Source organism: Centroberyx gerrardi, chromosome 9, assembly GCF_048128805.1.
Source record: "Centroberyx gerrardi isolate f3 chromosome 9, fCenGer3.hap1.cur.20231027, whole genome shotgun sequence".
NCBI classification, from domain to species: Eukaryota; Metazoa; Chordata; class Actinopteri; order Beryciformes; family Berycidae; genus Centroberyx; species Centroberyx gerrardi.
In genome coordinates, this window is record NC_136005.1 from 16,528,300 (window position 1) to 16,549,350 (window position 21,051).

General features: G+C 38.0%; 2 protein-coding genes across 2 annotated transcripts in view; both read left to right on the forward strand.

Annotated features, from left to right (window-relative positions):
* Positions 1-7,843: 7,843 nt before the first annotated feature.
* nmu (neuromedin U) lies at positions 7,844-13,198 on the forward strand. The gene is made up of 8 exons (XM_078285670.1): positions 7,844-7,991; positions 9,632-9,687; positions 9,810-9,857; positions 10,022-10,075; positions 10,314-10,343; positions 12,057-12,131; positions 13,002-13,055; positions 13,163-13,198. The coding sequence occupies exons 1-8, from the start codon at positions 7,844-7,846 to the stop codon at positions 13,196-13,198; spliced, it is 501 nt and encodes a 166-aa protein (XP_078141796.1).
* Positions 13,199-17,342: 4,144 nt separating this feature from the next.
* Positions 17,343-21,051, forward strand: part of clocka (clock circadian regulator a) — a 30,063-nt gene continuing 26,354 nt past the window's right edge. Inside the window, exon 1 of the mRNA XM_071895540.2 lies at positions 17,343-17,464. The gene's annotated coding sequence lies outside the window, so the exon portion shown is untranslated. The remainder of the gene's footprint in view (positions 17,465-21,051) is intronic.

The window sequence follows — 21,051 nt, forward strand, 5'->3', positions numbered from 1 at the left end:
GGAATCTTACCCCTAAATGAATTTTATTTCATAGCAGTTTTGACCTTATGTGCTTATACACCATGAATGCTACCATTTCAAATGTATATTTCCATCCTAATGTAAATATTTTGTGGCTTCTATCTTCTCTGAAAAAAGTTGACATGCTGTGTGTATTTGGATCACTATGTTTGTGGAAATAAGATCCTTTTTCAGTCCAACATGTGTAATGTACATCAAGACACATGTACATCACACACTCACACACATCCCACATACACACACAAATCACAAACACACACTACCATTAGCTTTTCTCAACGTTTCTGTTATGCCACATGCTGTGCTTTTCTGTAGTCATGATTCACCCACTGTTTCTGCTATTTCGGCGCTTACTGTCCATATATTTATATATTTTGTGAATGTCAAAGGTCTGTAGTCTGTGCTCACGTTGATGTTCTTTCAAAAGAACGATGTGTTGACACAAAAACAATAACCTAAGGCCGGTTTGATTGCAATCAATACAGAACAGCACGTAGCCTTTGGCAAAGTGTGAATGCAACATTAAGGATATGTGTTAAAATCACCTTGGCCTGCTCACAGCCATCTCAGAGGATGAGCAGAAAGTCACCACAGTGGATTGCAGCACACCTCAGTGGGCGAGAGGTGTTCCCACTAAATGAACTTGTTGTGTCAGGAGGGCACTACACTGATGAGGGAGCCCCTGCGACATGCATAGCCAATGACGTGCAGATGTGAGTTGAAAAACAAAAGGGCTTTTCACACCGGTAGTGCAGCGTCGGGGGAAAATGATTGCATCTGTGTAATCTGCATTGACATTCACACTGCTGATGACAGGCTGACAGCCTTTCTATTTCTGATTGGCATCAGGAATGTTTGAGTTGCTATCAGGTTGGCATTTTGTGTAGCCCTTTAATATGCTTCAAGAACCACAACCTAATGCATCATCAATTTAGTTTTATATCCATGTGTGGTGTTTTGTCAATATGGCAAACCAGATGATTACAATCATAATTGATAACTATACACATGGATAATTCTCTATACAGACAGACAGATGGACTGTAGAGGAAGTTCTTTGAGTTGATTTTGCTGATATAATTGTTGAGGAGAGAGGTTTTACATTTTTGAGCCTCTAAAATGTGACTCCAAAAAAGCAAACTGAAACAAACAAGAAATCTCTTCAAATATATGTTCAGTCAAGAGTCCTCCTGTCACTCTTATGGTAACTGTCTCTTGACTCCCTCTCTGCAGGAGTGTGCAGACTTCCACAGTTGAATTGTGTTGTGGAAGAAGTAGATTAATTTAGCGACACCTGACTCTGCGGCAGTGTACACAGCCCCGTGCAGGAGCTCTTATAGACAACACGATGCCTGATGGCTTGTGGAAACTTATGTGAACGCATGCCCCACTGTAACCTCATCCCAAGGTGAGGTCTTCACTCCTCACGGCCAAATTACACATAAAGAAGAACATCCTGGCCTTCCAAACTGAAGTGAACATGAGAGCTGCCATTATGTGAGCAATTCTCTGTGTAGAGCTCTTTGGTTGTTAGGATGGCTGATCATGTGTGTGATTTTGTTTTAAAGTAATCATGTAATTTGAAGTGTGTGTGCGTGTATATGCATGCACTTGCAAGCATGCTTGCCCGTGTGTGTGTGTGTGTGAGAGATCGAGAGAGAGAAAGAGAAAGAGAGGAAGAGAGAGAGAGAGAGAGAATTATTTGAAATGAATATGAAGACAAAAATGAATACAAACCGCTGACATCTCTTGGGGAAGTAGAAAAGATGATGATAAGCAATTAGCTGAGCATAAAATCAGATCTGAAAAAGAGTAACTCACATTCAGAATATGAAAGCAAGTGTAATTTGCGTTGCTACTCATGGCTTCAGCTGGTGATTAGAGAAAATGTTGGCTGTTTATATTAATCTCCCTGCCACACTATAAGGGACATGGGTCTTTTATCAGCCATCGTGGGCTTTACACACCTCTCATTGTTGCCATATTTTTTTTCCAAATGTATTTTTCTCCATAGAACCTCTTTAACTCTTTTTTCATTTGAGCACCTTAAAGCTACTTTGTGTATTTGCACATATAGCCACTTCAAAATTTGAAACAACAAATTGTCTCCTAATGCTTTATAACCTGGAGCAAGTTATTATTTTTGACCGGTCTCCAGCTTGTCTGGGATTTGAACTGGAGACAAACAAAGAGACCATATATCCCCAATTTCAGCATCTCTCTGATTTTAAGATTCTACTGATCATGTTTAAAGCACGGCTCGTTCTGGCCTCTAGCCACATCAGTTCTGTGTGATCCTGAGGCAGAGCCCTCCTCACTGTCCCCCAGGCTAAACTCAAGACCAAGCTGAATATTATTGTGCTTTTGAGACCATTAAGGCCCCCAAACTGTGGGACACCCCTACCTGAGGAACTTAAAGCCCATTCACATCTGCCATGATAACTATAAAGATAACTATAACTGTAAAAAGATTTAAATTGTTCTAAGGAAATAGAGTGTCTGTGTTCCCACTACAAGTAAATTATAAGTAAAAAACGAACTAAGCTAAGTATAAAAACATCCAAAATGTTAACTAGAACAACATTTTTGGTTCGATCTCAGAGTGATTTTTTGGAGGCAGAGACAAAGTACAAATCAGTAGACCTTCATCAGGTATCTGGGAGGCAGAGACAACAAAACATTTTCAACCAATCAAATTAAAGTTGTAAGAAAGGAGGGGGGATGCTGATGTTTGCTGAGGAATTTATCACAGATATTGAGCAACAATGCATCGTTATAGTTTATAGTTATCTTTATTGCTACAGATGTGAATGGGCCTGTAGGCTTGCAAATTCACTATCATCTTTTTAAACACATCTTGAAATGCTTTGATGTAATTGTTTTTGATCTTGATGTTGATGTTAATGTTTTTTTTAAATCTCATTTCATTTTACCATTTGTTTATTCTTCTTTGAGCCTGTTTTCTTTTGATTGTGCTTCCTATTTTTAACTCCTCATTATGTATTTTAACTCTTTTTGTTTTATGCCTGTCTGTAAAGCACTTTGTAAATTCTGCTTTTAGATAAATGCTATATAAATGCAGTTATTATTATTATTATTATTATTATTATTATTATTATTAACAGTGTACAACAACAATAACAATGCTGAAGAAAGCTGGAGCATTAAGTCTGAGAAATGTCTTTACTGTAAAACTGACTGAACTGCAGATTTATACACAAGGACACAAGGATGGGGTGAAAGCATCTTTGTGAGAGCTAAACATTGTACATTTTAAATCATGATGAAGACATAACAGGACTGCTTGTGCTTGAATTGCATTCAGTGGGCTCCTTGTTCACATGGACAAAGGATTGTGAATATGCTGGGATAGAATGTAATATATAGCATAATGATAAAATTTTATGATACTTATAATTATGTATTGTAACCTAATATGTCCCAATTACACCACAATTCATGTAATATGAAGATTGTGTATCTCTGTTATGTGGCCCAGATGATGCAAAGTAGCATATTAAGAGCTAAGATTCAAAGCAGATCCTAGTAATTCTAAGTGAAAATGATCAGATTTATGAATATTATCTTCTTTAAATTTAGATTCCTCAATAGTTGTATGGCAGTTCCAAGATAATAATCCTTAATTATGCTACAACTCATGTAATATGAGTATAAGACCACAGATTTCTGTTATTGTGTGATCCAGATGGAACAATCTAAGCAGCATGTTAGGATTTATCCCAAGCAGAATCTAAACTATTTTCTATCTAATCTAAACTATTTTCACATTTATAACATAATTTTCAGATGCATAACACAATTTTTGCACTGAGATTCTTCAATAGTTGAATGGCCAAACTTTAAACACAGAGACCATGATCATTAGTATTTATAGCAGGCCAAGGAGGGGTTTTTCCATTTCATGCACAAGATGGAAACAAAATGTTATTGCAGACACATGCAGGATGTCGGGACATGAGCCACATGCAGCTTTTTTCACTGATTAATTTACATGATTTCCCAGAATTTGAAAATACAATAACATCAGAGGCTTGTCATATTTTATAAGGTTAAGCTGGATCACTTCTCCTACTCATTTTCTTCTTGTTTCCAATCATAAACAGTCATGGGATAAAGATTTGAAAAAAAAAAAAAAAAAATCTGTTTTGTCCATGTAGGAGATGAATTAGCTTGTGTGTATCTGTTTCTGTATGTGATGTTAACCTATGTCAAGCTGGAGCATTGAAGTTGAAGAAGCATTTTTAATGTAAAGTTGATTGAACAGTAAACATTTACACATAGGACACAAGGATGTAAGCAAAGAAAAGTATGTGAGACCTAAAGATGTGAGAGAACTGTTTAAGCTTGGATTATTTGAATATTTAAACATAGACTTTACTGTTTTTATATTTCACATTGTTTATGTGGTTTAATTAATGTTTGTGTTTTTGCTGTGTCTGGAGTGAGACTGAAGATAAAGTTCCAACCTTGCCTGGTCTATTCTATTCTATTTTATTCTATTCTATTCTATTCTATTCTAGACTTTAGATTTGCTAATTTATCTGAGTCCTACTCTTGAAGAATCAATGTGCATTAAGATTATACAAATATTTTCTAGAAACACTATGGTACATGCATAATTTATAACAATAAAACAGCAATAAATTAGAAGCATCATTTATAAATAACTGTAAATAACATCTATATTGGGTCTTCAAGGTGTGAGAGTGTGAGAACAGAGACAGTAACCTTCCCTCAGTACCTCTGAGGCTCAACTCAAACAAACCAATTAGGACAGGACATGCAAATGCCAGTCTTCTTCATAATCCAAAACTCTAAAGGTCATGACATTTCGACACTTTCCAGAATAGTGGACCGAGGGGACCTTTCTCCAAGGTTTTCAGAAGCCAAGAAACACATCAAGAAACACATCAAGTCTAGCTAGCAACATGAAGTAACATTGTCATTACTGTATCTACTACTGTATCCATCTTGCCTCAAAGTGCCTATGAGAATACTGAGAAACAAAGCGTGTTTTTTGTGATATATTGTTGATTGAAAAATTGCTATGCCCACTGACCTCCACTGGCTGGTCTTAATTTAATAAGGAAGATAGGGTGTGAGAGGATACAAGGCAGAGAGAGAGAGGGAAAGAGAAAGAGCGATTAGTGTAGGAGGAAGACAAGGGTGTGGATGAGTATGATCACTGGCTGGAATTGCCCGATTATCAATGCACTCCACTTGCTATTACTGGTGCACTCAACCAAAGTCACATCAGGTCAAGATGACAAAGTTGTGATCCAGGCAGGAGTTTTGTTTTTGTAATCTGACAAGTGTGTCTGGTTCTCTCTGCGCTGCCCCAGCTGGTAGGGAATACAGCGACTTACAAATGGGCATTTCTTTGCGCAGTGATTAAGAGATTTCTCCAGGCCAGGTAAAAAAAGGTAATCACTCAGGACATTATCCTCTCAACAAGGTTTATTATCAGTATAAGTCTCTGAGTGTGTACCACGGGACGGATGGTCTCTATCAAGTGTCAACCAAATCCAACAAGCACACACTGCAATGCAAATACATCACATTTTATTCTGTATCTTAAAGCCTTATGGAATATCCACATTAATCCAATATGTCTTGAAAATCTTTTTAGCAGTATCTGTTTCTCTTAGTCATCTATTTCTCATAGTTTCCCGCTCCGCCTGCCTAAGTTGGCCAATATCTTCTCCTCATAACATAAAAATAAATCTAAACTCCCCTCTTGTAACTATATAATCTATAAGACCAATTACAGTTAATGCAATAACACGCTCCTTTGTTATAGTGTATCAATTCATCTGATACTCACTGTGTGTTTTGCTAAAAGAAACAGGACATTGACTGTGTCTCATTGTGTCCTCTGGTGTATCATAACAGACCAAAATTACTTATAGTGTCATAGTGTATTTATGCATGCACACATGCAGGCATACACACACACACACACACACACACACACACACACACACAAAGATCTCTGTGACCCATCCAATGCATTACATCTGAGTTTTATGACACATGGTAATACAGTAATGATCCATAATGAGCCATTTTAATAATGTAGCGGTTTAGCTTTACAGAATAGTAGATGAATGCATGGATATTCCATTACTGTGTTATCAAAAGTTGAAAATGATGACACATTTTATACGATTATACCTCCGGTGTGGGGCGGGCTTGAGTTACCTTTGGGCCCTTTGTTCATTTGGCCAAGGTGGAGAGGAACAAAACTGCTCAACATTTTGCTTTAAACGAGGAGAACTGACTAACTTTATATCCCATGCATGTTGGTATTTCAGCACTTCAGTAACAACATCAAAATTACTTTTTGTTAAAGAATAACAACAAAAACACCTGTGTTTTCAGAGAGAAGTTAGTATTGATCAAAAATTACGAAAGTAGGAAATTCAGTTGATTAACTGAATAACTTTAGCTGTTCCTCTATCAAGCTATTCTAGCACAAAGCTTTGACAACAGCTACAGTCAGGACTAGTGTCTGCTGTGCCCTCAACCATATCTGCTCACCATTTGGAAAGTGCTTAACATTTACTCTTACAGGTAGATTTTCAAGAATGCTCTGTGCTCCACTCTGCATGTGCAATGCACCCATACAAGGACAGGGCGAGGATTCAGTTTCCTTTGAACTTTCTCAGATGAGTGAGCCTTTTTTGTTGTTGTTGTGGAGTTTCTTTGGTTGCATGATTGGAGTTTGTTTGATTGCATCAGCCTGCATGCGGTAAATTTTCTGTCTTCTCTCTTTTTTAAGAGGAAAATGTTTGAGACTGAAAAGTGAATCTTAAAACTGTTTTTTAACATTTATTTAGTCTATGAAGTCTAATAGTAAATGTGTATGGGTGAAATTCTTAGCTCTCACGGCCCCCACTGAAAACTGCAATGCTTTCTGTGTGAAGTTTGCATTTCCCCGTGTTCTCGTGTCCAAAGACATGTATGTCAGATGGACTGGAGACTGTAGCCCATGTTGCCCATAGGTGTGAGTCTGAGTGTGTTTCCCTGCCTTCCGCCAAATGCATGCTGGGATAGGATCCAGCCCCTCCATGACCCTCAGTAGGAATAATGGAACATGAATAAATGGTTTTCAGTCTGGTCAAACAAAGTTCATGCAATCATGTACTCAAGCTCTACTGCCAAATATGAGTCATAATCACCTTATACCAATCACCATATACCAAAAGTATATCTATTATACTAGGCCCAATGCTCATCCATGGACTTGCTGAAAAATTGGCCCACTGGGATACAAGTAAAGGCCTAATGAATTTCCCCCAATGCAGCCTCATATAGCTACCCAGGGGTGTGGAAGGTAAACCCACCTTTTTGTTTATGGTGGGAGTCTTTTTAGTCTATAATATATATTTATAGTAAACAGCATAGTAAGTAGTGCCAGACTAATGTAGGCTAAGTTATAGGGTCTTTTAAGGGAAAAAAAAAAAACATGTCTAAAAATATAATTGATTTTTGTTAATAGTGGTGGTTGTTTACTTTATGACAATCATCAGCTGGAGTTCATCATTTTGCCACCTTTTAATTTACCGCTACATCACTGCTCATACCTCTGATCTTACTTGAAGCATCACGTTCAACCAACCTGTTGATCAAATCTAATATTTTTACGCGTGGGGCTCTAATGACGCAATCTAGTGTCTCATGGTGCGGAGAGGGTGTGACACAAGCCTTCATATTTCTCTGATGTGAGATAGGATCTCCCAGAACAACACGAACACAAGCAAACAGAGCAAACTCAGTGAAGTAGCCTAGTCAGAGCACGATGAGGACCTCCCAGTGCCAAAGCCCCGCCGCCCAGCGCGCAGCCTCCAGCAGCCCGCACAGCCTCAGCAGCAGTGCCATGAGTCCGCTCAGCACGGCCAGCCTCGCGCTCGCACTCCTACTCATCTTAGCGATCCCAGTCTGCAAAAGTAAGTTATGTAGGATTTCTTTTTTTTTTTTTTTTTTAAGCAAACAAAATCGTCTTGATATGGTTTGTTCTCAAACATTAGGGGTGCAGAAAGTGTAACTTTGCTGAGAATCTTTCCTTTGAAGTTGTTGCCTCCTATCTAAAATAGCCTACATAGGTTACAAAAAAGTTTTTCTAATTTCCATTATTTGCCGATGTATGATAATTTTCGAACCTAAGTATTTTCAACATAGGGGACTATGTTGTGATATTTGTAAGGGAATAAGCTATCCTGTGCCGAAGTTTTGTATATTGAATAACACTGCATTCTCTGCATTCATACCAATGTTATTGTATCTCCGCACCCGTCTATCTATCTATCTATCTATCTATCTATCTATCTATCTATCTATCTATCTAAAGTGGGTAAACAATGAACTCAAATGGATGAACAACCACTAAAATAAACTTTAAACATACAACAATAACAATAACAACAGCAACAACAATATTAATACTACTACTACTACTACTACTACTACTACTTCTAATAATAATAATAATAATATATAATATTTCTCAATAATGTGTAATAAATAAATAAATAAATAATATGTAAATATTAATATCAATATTGTTGGTCTTATTTTCCTTGAAACCTCATTTTCATGTAACTTCATCAGAATGCTACTGACTTATGCTGAATTTATATCATGATTTATATGAGTTAAAATGCATATTTGACCCAAAAAAAAAAGTATTCTAGGTTCTGGTAGGTTTACCCTCCACCACATCCCAGCATCCATCCATCCATCCATCCATCCATACCTGTCAATCCTACTCTTGTTCTCTGACTGATGGGATGTCAAACATCTAACAGAGTGAGTGGTGCAGAAATATGCAATGGGAAACAGTGCTCCGACAACCGCTGACGTGAAGTGTCTACTAACAGTCATAATGTCACAAGTGATTGAGATGTTTGTAGATGAAGGATGACAATCACATCAGCAGTATTCCCATGATGTCAAAGTGATCTTTGCATTGGCTCATATGCTTTGGGATTCACCATACTCATCACTGCTGGCAGGGTGGTGACGCTGTGTGCTGATGACATGCTTCCTTGGAGAGATTTAGGCTGGATTGTGACTACATGGACTATTAAAAGTAGAAGAGTTGATGTAAATCCATTTTTGCCAATTATAGAGCCGTTGGCAAATTCATACATGTTGTCAAAACCAGTTATCTGTGAATTGCACGGGAGGCTGCATAAGCACACCAACATGTTGCACAATAATTCCATGTAGTACAATAATGCCTTCCCTCCCTGCTAATGGACATCCACTGCAATCATGTCAAGTTTCTATAAAATTGTCATAAAATAGTCATGTCAATGATGCTGTTCGTCATCACAAAATGTTCCTTTTGCACAGTATAGCGGAAGCAATATTGAACCGTTTCTTCAAAATCATAATGCCATATGACTGTGTCTTTGCTGTTTTGCTGTAAAGAGAAGTGCACTATTGCTCTCTGAAGATACTGTATGTGTATTATATATTTTGTAAAGATGTTATGAAAGCATCAGCATCTATCTCATGCCATGGCTGTTTCAGTTGTCATCATTACATTTATTGTGTATTTCTCTGTTGCTGTATGAAACCAAAGGTGCTCCAGCACAACTTCAACAAGACACAGTAGATCAGAAGCAGCTACTCAGCCAGGTACACAACACCTGTTGTTTGTTTGTTTGTTTGTTTGTTTGTTTGTTTGTTTGTTTGTTTCTTTCTTTCTTTCTTTCTTTCTTTCTATATTTGTCTCTCAGAGCCTCTGTTCTGTTCCACAGATAGATGATGTGTGCTCATCCTACCTCTCTGCAGACCTGCCATTTCGGGTGAGTGGGGTGTGATAATGAAACAATCAAATGAAAACCCTGAGGGTTTGAGTAATTTGGTCTTTCTCTCTGGCTTAGTCTTCATTTCTGCATACACATATTTACAAGTTTAGGACACATTTATTATTTGTAACAGCGATTCTTCTTTGTGGTCACTGTTCCAGGCATCTGATGTCTTAGGAGAACTCTGTGTCTTGATGCTTGTTCAGAAGTCAAAGGTACTTCATACTGTATCTCAGGCATTTTATGTTTCCCTCATTAAAATGTAGAAGTGGGTAACGTTCAAGTACAGTGCATGAATGTATCTCACTAATGGCAAAGAAGAAATTAATTCTTTTCTTGCATTTCTTACAACCACAACATTGACTATTAATCATCTTGTGTTCAGCGTTATAAATATATGGAGATTCATACCGTGACATCATTCCAAAGACTCAACATTATGTTTCTTTTCAGGAGCTGAAAGTGCGAGAAAATAGTAAAAGGGTAAGTATGAACTGGGTCCTTTTCTATTTGAACTATTTTCCCTTAAATGGTCACTAGTAGACAATAGACTAGACCCGTATAGAGACACACCATGAGATAAAACTTACTGACAAATTTGTTTGTGCTGGTGTGTGTGTCTGTGTGTGTTTCTGTATGTGCGTGTTTATGAATGGTCGGATCTTTTGTATATGTCATGTGTGTACAGTTTTTATTTCATTACACTAAGCCACAAGGTGCTGCCTTATCAGAAGGGGCGGTAAGTTAGTTGAAAGCGAACTCTGCACTGCTATGTTGCTTGAAAAGAGCACCTTACGTTGTTTGAGAACGTGCACTTCTTGTAGTATTGCACTTTTTAATGTGGAAAATGCCGCGAACGACTGAATAGAGCACTCTGTTAGAGCTATTGTATTTCAGGCATGAAACTCAGCTATGTAAAGTATCCACACTTCTTCATTCCCCAAACCAAGATACATGAAGACACACATGCCGCCACACATGAATGCTCTTGTATGTATGCATGCACACAAACACTGCTCTCTCACACACACACACACACGCACACGCACACACACGCACAAACACAGCCCAGTACTGAAATGTAAAATGAAATCCTCCCCATCCTCTCATTTGCTTTAGCGCTCCCCTACCCCATCATGTTCTGCATGTCAGATGCTTATTCTCACAAACTGCCAACATTTTGTGTCGGAGGATGACAGCATGGCTCCACATCAGTGATATTTGTTTGCATGAGAACTTGGGTCTCCATCTCTCCTTCACCCTGTCAATGTTTGTAACAACACACATATAAACTGAGAAACAGTGAAAAAGTTGCAGAAAAAAATGCAGGGAAAATGAAAGGAATACATTTAATTTCAAACATGGCCTGCAGAATCCACTCAAATTTCTATCCATGATTTTAATGGCATAGAGTCTTCTTAAGACTTGAGAATATGTATTCAGCCCTTACAGTACATCACTAATGAAATATCAGGGAATTATTTGGAGGTATTTGGTCATAGTTGCATTTGAGTATTTCTTCCACTGATGTGCAGGAGAATTATGAATTATGAATGCACATTTGACAAACGGTTGATATTTTCCTAGCTAATCAGCAAATGTGTTTGATGAAAATATAGCTACAGCTGAACACAGGAAATATTTTACAGTAATACAATAATATAGATGAAAGTCAACAATGAAGACAGACCTAGAATGTTTACATTCTCTAGCATCAGATTGTTTTATATTTTTTGTGCATTTTATATGGTCTTAGAAATTTTGAATCTTGTCTCACAAAGCATCCCAGGGTACACATTGGTTTGCAACATTTTGCGAGTGTAATATGAAACAATATTTCTGCTGTACATATGAAATATGAAGCTATATTGTCTTCTGCTTCAGCACTTGAATAATGTAGAATTGTGATGTGTTTATCAAAACATTGACCCTGAGGCTGCAATGAACAAATGGTTGCACTCAGGATTTGCATTATGTTTGCATTTATGTGTCGCATGTCCATTGTGCAAACTCCATACGCATTTATTTTGAGTGGGATGTGTGAATTCTGCATATGATCAGTCCTCTTTGCAATCCCTGCCCTCTCTCTCTCTGGAGCTGTTTTTCATAGTTACCCCATGTTTCTTCATGTTTGGTTCTGTGTGTTTGTGTGTGTTTGCGTGTGTGTGTGTGTGTGTGTGTGTGTGTGTGTGTCAGTCCCCCGTGTTGCACCCTCTCCTGCAGCTAGTTCCTCAACTCCATACCAGAAGAGAGAGAGGAGTCTCAGTACGCGTATGTACCACCCACATGTTTCAGTTCTCCATTCATTCTCCACTTGCCAGCTTTACATTATAATCTCATAGCCATTGACTGATGTAACAAAGATATCTTAATCCAGGATGCTTTGTTTTCCAGCATACATGAAATTGTATGCAATCAATGGCCATATTTAAATAAATACAATTTTTTTGGTGTTGTTTAGTGAGCGCAAATGCGTAGTCATTAAATGCTTAATTTATGTATTCAGACCTTTCAATTGCAGTGGGATCCTTGCGTGAAAATTTAGGAAGAGCTGATGAATTACAAAATGTTACAATTTGTGAACGCATAATGGAAGTAGCGCACTGTATGTTTGTGCTGGATGTTAATACTAAAATGTGTATGATACATTCAATAATTGATTTAATGTATGTTTTGCTCTGCCTGAGCTACATGTGAATAATACTATGTTTCATATGCTCAGGTAGCTTTCCTCACTCTCTGTACAAGCTCTGCATTAGTTGTTCTTTCCCAAGCTGAGAGTAATTATGGTCTAAAATTAGTGCAGCCGACAGGTGAACTTATCCCTCATTGCTATCAAGCATTGACATTCACATAGAGGATTCAGAGGAATCGTGAGAGGAAATGTGGAAAGTGTTTATGTTGGAGACTCCAGGTCTGAGCGAATGACTGAGTCCTGTTGGTTTTGCTCATGGGATGGAGCTGTGGAGGAGTTTGAGTTTTGAGAAACAAGCAAGATATCCAGGCATGTGGCATCGCAGTTTTCAATATAAATTATTTGATCACTACAGGAGCAAAATGAGGAAATGGCAAATAAAAGGAGAGCATTCTCTTATTTATAAGCTTTGGCAGCTAAACTCTGTGGTTGTTGTGTCTATGCAGGATGACCTCCAGGGACCTGGGGGAATCCAGAGCAGAGGTTACTTCCTATATCGGGTATGAACCTATGAACATGCTCATGTCAGGAAAGCAACATTGAAATATTTTGTTTTCCTATATCATTTTTATAATAATTCAGTAACATTTTCTTTGTTTTTATACAGCCAAGAAATGGAAGAAGATCCTTAGAATATGAGTAAATGAAAGGTATTACTTTTGCTCAAGCTGTTTTTTTTCTATTGCTTGTCAAATCAGAATCCATGGAAAGAGTCTCAAATAGACATTTTATAATGACATGTGAAAGCTTACTTGCTTTAAATGCTGTCGAAATTCTGTCATCATCCCAACGGCAGGAGCGGTTGGTGGTACAAGAAGAACTTGTAGGCAGCTAAAAGCATGCTTAGATGGGGTTACAACTGTATAGATGTGTGTGTGTTCATTGTATGGACCTAATTGTCTATATCAATGTGTTTAGATCCTCCACCTGTCAAGCTTACTGTATAGAGACGACACAGAACCTGAGACCTGAACCACTACACTATCACAGAGAGATCCAGACTTCAACCGCTGCCCCTGCCACTGTTGTATAGTGATGTCTGAATGTACACAAAGGATATGATTAAAATACTATTCGTTTGTCCAGATTTTCTTTTTGTGTTATACGTGTGTCATTTGAATTAAAACTGCTATAATGTAATTAGGTGTGGTTGTGTAACTTTGATTCATCATGCATTATGTTTTATGAATGGGAATCTTCTGATCGCATTTGGAAGAAGCTTAAAACACACACACACGTACACACACACACACTGTCTTATCAGCCTTTACGTCTGTGCATTGTACAGGATAACAAGTAACAGGAATAGCCTAAATAACAGGATAACAACAGACATAATCAGACCTTATTAAAATTATGTCTTTAACATAAAGTATCATATTTGAAATTTACCAAATATCAGCTTGCACATACTGTAAAAGATACAGGTGCATCATACTGTAAAAGATACAAATACATGGACTGTTTTCTAAGTGCATTGGATAATGCTGTTTGAGAGCTTTTTTTAAATCAAAATTGCAGGTATCACAAAATGTTGATCACAATCACTGTAAATACATAAAAATGTTATGACTGAGATGAAATGAGGATCTATTATTTTGTTCCCTTTTAAACTTTTGAGCAAAAATGTTCAGCCTGCAGCTTAAATTTCCTGTTTCTCAGTTTTTCCATATAGGTTAAGTTTTCTCAACCGTGTAGGAACATGTTATTTGAAAAGAGAGAGCCGGGAGGCGTGAGCCTCACACATTAGTCAATAGCAGACTTGTTCACTCGGTCAGATTGGGCTACAGGAAGGGCAGATGTAAAGGCTGAGGGTGTGAAATGACCCTGAAGGAGGCTAGGAAGCTAAGTGTGGGTGTCAGAATTAAACCAAGCAGAAAGCATGTGTCCTGTCAGCAGTCAGGATGACGCCTATAGGGTGAGGAGTCCGGAAGACACCGAACAAGCAGACAGAAACTAACAGGCTGTAAATATATTTGGGTTGACCATATTTTTTGAGCACTATAGTGGTTTCACATAAGACATAATGATGCTCTCATATAGTGACGAGCCTAAATACAACAAATTATACATCTCCTTTGGCAGGAATAAAATCAGGTCAATGCTCTAAAATGTATATTGTAATAATGAGCTTCATAATAAGACTACAATTCCTAGTCCACTGAGAGTCCTTGTAAACTTGCAATCCACTTAATTCAAACACACTGATGACAACACAGCAAATGTGACCATTAACATCGTTTTCACAAAGCAGCTCTGAGTGGATTCACAAGCAGAAAGAGCTGGCTTTCCCCAAGTGACCATAGACCGATCCACAAATGATTCCCATCTCTCGACTAAAATTTACAAATTAAGTTTCATCTCGTTAATATGATTTACTGACAAGCATCATTTTTTGTTAGTTCCTATCTTGCTGTGATAGACCCACCCTTGACTGGGGAACCTCATGTGTAATTGCTATCATGAACAGTAGATGTCGCCGTGCTCCAACAAGTTGTCATTACAGACTAGTGACATGTAAAGTCTGCCTCAGGAGCCACTTACCAACTTCAAAGTAACTCTTAGAAATATTTCAGCATGAAACACATTTCCATGGCAGTCTCACTTGCTCCATAATGTTATGCATGGTTCTAGTTGGTTTATATACTTCTTCAATGGCCTTTAAGAATGGAGTCACCTTTACTGGTGTGATATCTATAAGCTGATCAATCCTAGAAAGATTGATTTGTTTATTTCATGCAGTGGCGGTGAGATGCCTACATTGATCATATGATAATTCTGACCTCTGTCTCAACCCTAGACCTCAAGCAAACGCTGACTTTTCCGTTTTGCTTGCAAAGATGAGAGATAACAGCAAAGCTCAAAACAAATGTTGAACAGCAAAAGCTGTCAGTTTCCAACAGCGGCCCCAAGGTTAAAATCAGTAAAACTAGTTGAGTGTTTCTCCTGGTATCCTCAGTATCAGTTGACTGAAATCAGACTTGATTTGCACCACAGCAAAGCATACATTGCATTAAATGTCCTTTAATTTTACAAAAAGGGACAGTTTTGATTGGGTTCTTGTGGCCTCATCAAGATGTAGAAAAGCATACAGTGTTGTTAAAGCTATATGAACAAATCATGCAGCTTTGATATACTGATTTTCCTTTTGATCTCTTCCAGAACTCAATTTGAGCATATTTTTCTTCATCAATTTCCTGTGGGAATACAGAACAGTCTTTTGTTGTAAAGAGGCAAGAAATGAACTATATAGTTGTTAAAAGGACTGTAGCTCATAGTCTTGGCTTGTTTTTAAAGTTTCTTAGGTCATATGTCTTGAGATGAGAATTTTTTTTTTTTAACTTGTGGTTAAATACCATAGTAAAAAATTAACACCCACCTAACCCCATAATAGGTTAACTTACAAACTAATCAATCTTTCTCTGTAGTAGTGAATATTTAGGGCTTGGCAGTGCTGTTACATTCATACAGTTTATATGTTATACTCTGCACATTGTACCCTTACATTTTCAGTTAGAGAAAGAGTTACATTATACTATGAGTTATAGTATTATGTTAGGAATTACACAGCCTTTTATTTTTACAACAGAATGAGCCACTGTGTAAAACATCAGAGGAGCTATGGCCGACTCAATAAAAAGAAAAAAACACTGCCAGTGCCACATTTCATGTTATAGTAGCGGACTTGTTGTTGACTGCCAAGACACATAACTCCAGTCAATAATGTAAACCTGACTTCCAAAATGTGTTGTCTTTTAAAGGTCAAAACCTGCTAGCACTGTAAGTGTCTCATCCTATTATAAATTATAGAAAGATTGGCTGAATCATATTCTTCTTTGACAATAGATAAAAGAATAATAATGGAAAAAATATTTCTGACCCATTTGCCCATTTGGCATCCTTCCAGGGGAGTGAGGAATTTTGAGAATATTATCCAATAATTTTCAGACCTAATATCTGAAGATAGTTTTCATAACTACTGAAAAGAAAAATGTGGGAGATATTACATTTGAAATATATGGGCTAAAGATGCTTTTATTTCTTTTCCACCATCTCTCTCTTCCTGACACTCAAGCACGCACAGACAGACAGACAGAGCACTTCTCTCGCACTGCACCGATTATGCAGTGCCAGAGAAATTATTATTATGTTCCCCGAAATCAAAACAATATCTAGGCTACTTATTTTGAAAACCTTCCAAATGAAAAACTCCAATTCATTAGGAGAAAAATATGTCTTAATAATCTTACACAGGAGAAATAAAAAAGAAAAAAACGCACTATCAATTTTGAGAATGCCGAATTTATGTATTTATATAACTGATAATTGATGATGATTGATTGTCTGGGAGAGAGAGACACACACAGATGATTGTTTCTCTCTTTTCTCCCTGTAGTTAAACTTGGAATAACCTTTAATTTCCCCTAAAGAAAAATCACAATAATATTCCTGTAGGTAATATTACTACAGGATTATGTCAGTGGTACTCAGAGGTATTTTGTTTTATCTCCTACGGCAATCATAATCCTATAATATTCCTATTTGGATTTAAAGTTTTGCTGTGATATCTGTCAAGTATCCTTCTTCAATGTATTATTTGTTATATTCTTTTGTTCCGTTTCTGAAAATATATATATAGTCTGAGGTTCACAACTGACGCAATTTAGAAAAATTACAACTCCCATTCATACATCCACATTCATTAGCTATTCTCCGTATAATTGGGCGGCGGTAATCTGGATGTTGATCATCACTGGTCTGTTCTAGGCATGTGCGTCCTGTGCGTTAGCTGGAGGTAACGTTAGGCCCTGCTGGCTCCTGTTCCAACTCCAGTCAGCTTGAGCCCTGCGCAGCCATCAATAGCAACACTGGGTGCAGGGATATCCCGATGAAGAGGAAACTATTCAGGGTAAGTGTGACATCTCTACCATTGAAGTCCGCTTCATATTTGAATCGCTTGTATTGGCAGCCTGTGTGCGGACATTGACATGCGTAGAGCGATAAATGGAACAGTTTTGTGTTTGCTTGATTCAGACTTGCCAAGGCCCGGTGACCCACATTCTTATCTAACTCAGCGCGTTGCATGTTAGCTTAGGCTAAAAGTGGGCTATCGTTGACATACATTGCAGACGAGTTGAATGCTCGCTGCATTGCAAAGTCGCCAGCCGCCGAAAAAATGACGGCTATTTCATTTTTCACGGATACAATGCCTTGACAGTGCGTGTCATGTGTCGCAGTAAGTGTGGCAAACTATTAAGATATAATTTTGTCGCTGTAACGTTAATTAACGTTAGCAAGCTAGCTAGCATTAGCCTTCTAGCAAGCACTGTCCGGTTCGCCGGCCGGCAGCGGGCTAGCTAGCTAGAGCTCCTGTGACTGGGATTGTCAGTACAAGGCTGACGTTAGTTCAGTTGACTTAGCATACTTGAGAATCGTACACGGCATATCAGCATCGCTTTTTTCCACATCGACAGCCCCATTGCAACGTTATGTCAGTTTTCTTCCCGGTGTTAATTCTGCCAGGAGATCAAGGGCAGCTACTTTTCACCCCCTTTCTGCTCGTATTTGTGCACATTAGGCGATATATTCTGCTCCTCCTCATTCAGTATCTAGTTAACATACAGGGAATTGAGCTATAACGTATGACAGTCACTTCACCGACTCTTGTGCAATACCTGTCACACTTGTCGAAAAGCTTCTCAACTGCACATCTTGTCAGAGAGGCAGTATGACTTGGACCAGGATCAGAGATGTGCTGCTGTGATGGTGGCAGGGACAGAAAAGTTATGTAGTCTAACAGGAGGATGGAAGATGTACTATCTATGGATGGGCTACATGCATGTGAAAGCATGTGTCAAATCAAGTTAAATTAATAATGTATAGAATAATGGCTACTTCACGTTGGATAAATATAGTATACCTTTGGTTCTAAAGGATGCACAACATCTGAATTACCGTAGATAACATTGTTAACCTTGTGTGTTTTTGTATTGTATATAAAGTAACCTAAAGTCATTCATGTCTATCTTGAATCTCTGTATCAGGAGTATGATCATTATCATACTCGTGATCATACTCCTGATATAAATATGATATAAGTGTGATCAAAGCTTGGTTGAAAACTCAGATTTTGTTTACTTTTCCTTATTTAACCCCAGACATAGTACTTCATGCTCTCAATGTGTAATTTAGAGCCAAGTCACGAGATATGCTGTAATTCAAATAGGCGAGAAAGGGAACCTCACAATAACATATCAAGAGTTAGAGAATGTTTATGATTTGCACTTTTTAGAAGACATTACACATTTAGATTTTTACTACACATGACAAATCTTAACTTTAAAGCTACACAAGGCAAGATTTTTATGTAAAAGTCCACCCGTCTCAGCCTAAGTCATAAAGTGGGGGTGCAATAAAGAAGATTGTCCCATTCCCCCAATTGACACCTCATAGAGTCGCCCCATTTTCCCAAAATTTGAAATTCTGTTGGCAGGTATGTAGACTTTTCTGCCAAAAGGCAGTGACGAATTGAAACTCAAGAACGAAATACAATACTGTCTCCTAAACAACAGTGAGTGCTCTGTCCAGAGAAAGCTGGACTCAACAAGGCGACTTGCATTATCTCAAAAGTGAGAAAATGAAAACTTGTAGCAGCTGTAAAGCTAAATGGTAGGTAGGTTTAAATGTTATTTACTGCAGCTAAGTCTGGCAATTTACAGAAAATATTCAAAAATAACATATTTTGAGCAACTAGGGACGACTATTCCTGTTAGAAGGTCTCTCATCCTGCTTAACTTGGGCATAACTTTTTTTTGCTTCCATACGAAGTGAATGTGACTGGCAATGGGACACTGTGTACTGGGGCTGTCAGTTGCCCCTAAAATTACATTTGATTATATTCGACTGAAATTTGAATATTAATGATACAATTTTTACATGAAGCAGGGCTCAATGAACTGACATTGTGTTATAAACAGATTCTATCCAGAGTTGTTTCATAACATGCACTTTTTTTGTTATTCAATTTCTTAAAAGATTTGGGTTGGTGTTTTTTCTTAAATTTGCAAGAGAGAAGAGTAAATCACTGAGTGAGTCTTGTCTTTTACTGAGGGGAATCCAGATATCTTCCACATTGTTTCTTAAATTAGGAGTAGCAATAATCTTGTCAATTATCTGCCATGGTGCCGCTAGCAAGCATGTGGTGACTAACAACAAACTAGCAAACTTGTATATGAGTATTGCGAGAGCGACAGAGAATGAGAGTCTATGGAGCCAGTTGGGACTTGAACATAGACGTCTGTTTCTTAAAGGTGCAATAAGTAAGAATTTTGTCCCTCAGCACAAAATGACCATAATATATCTGTAGGGGGTTGATAGGGTTGTTATTCAATACCAGTGACTCCACAATTACTTTGCCAGTGGCTGAGATTTCTGGCTTACAAAACTCACTTTCCGGCCTGTAGTCTGTTTTGGAACAAAACCTCCCCACCCAATGGAATTTCAAGACACTCCCACTCTCCTCCCTCCCACCTACTTGCATTTTCATAGCTCAGCGGTGGGAGATGGTGCTACGAGCGAGCGACTGGCGTTGAAAGACATTTAGTTCTCAAGCCAGATAAGAAAATGACAAAACAGTATTATTATTACAGTATCTTGAATTGTGAAATATTACCTCTTCACTACACGTCTTTTGGATCTCTGTTCTGATTGGTTAGCTGACTGTTACAGTAAACACAGTTTAAATTCCTGGGTTCAAAACGGGTTGCACTACTGGTAGTTACCACTCAATTGGCCTTAAAAGGGCAAACAAACCACCTTCTGGATAAGTATATTTAAAGCTTTTAGTGAGATGTTTGAAATCCAATTTGACCCTGATCTAGTCTGTGCCCTCTTTGGTTTAACATCAAAGGAATCCCGTGCTCTCCTACCAAATAAAGCCTATGTGGTCATAGCTTTCACTACACTCCTTGCGAGACGTTTGATCCTCTTAAAATGGAAGCAACACGTCCCTCCGTCCTCTCATTGGGTCAAAGATGTTATGTATTTCTTAAAGCTATAAAAAATTAAATACACACTCAAAGGCTCCTCTCAAACCTTTGTTAAGATATGGAGGCCCTTTCTGGATTTTTATGACTCTCTACAGGAACCCCTTGATAAAGAGTAGGGTGGAACCCATGAATGTCCTGTTACAGTAGTGAGCATTCCCCCCCCTCTCCTTTCCCTTTTCTCTCTCCCTTTTTTTTCTTTCTCTCCCTTCTTCCTTTTGTTTGAGTAATTTATACAATTATTTGATTATCTTAGTACATTTTTCCATCCTTCGCCTAAATGTACTGGAACCTGTAATCCTATGGGTGGGTGGGTGGGTGGGTGGGTGGGCAGGGTGGTAGGGATGGGAATGGGGACTTCAATTTGTCAACATATTTGATGAATAGTGCTTCTTTGTATTTGGGGGATGAGTAGGTGAACTGAAGTCAAATATACATGTTTTGTATCTTT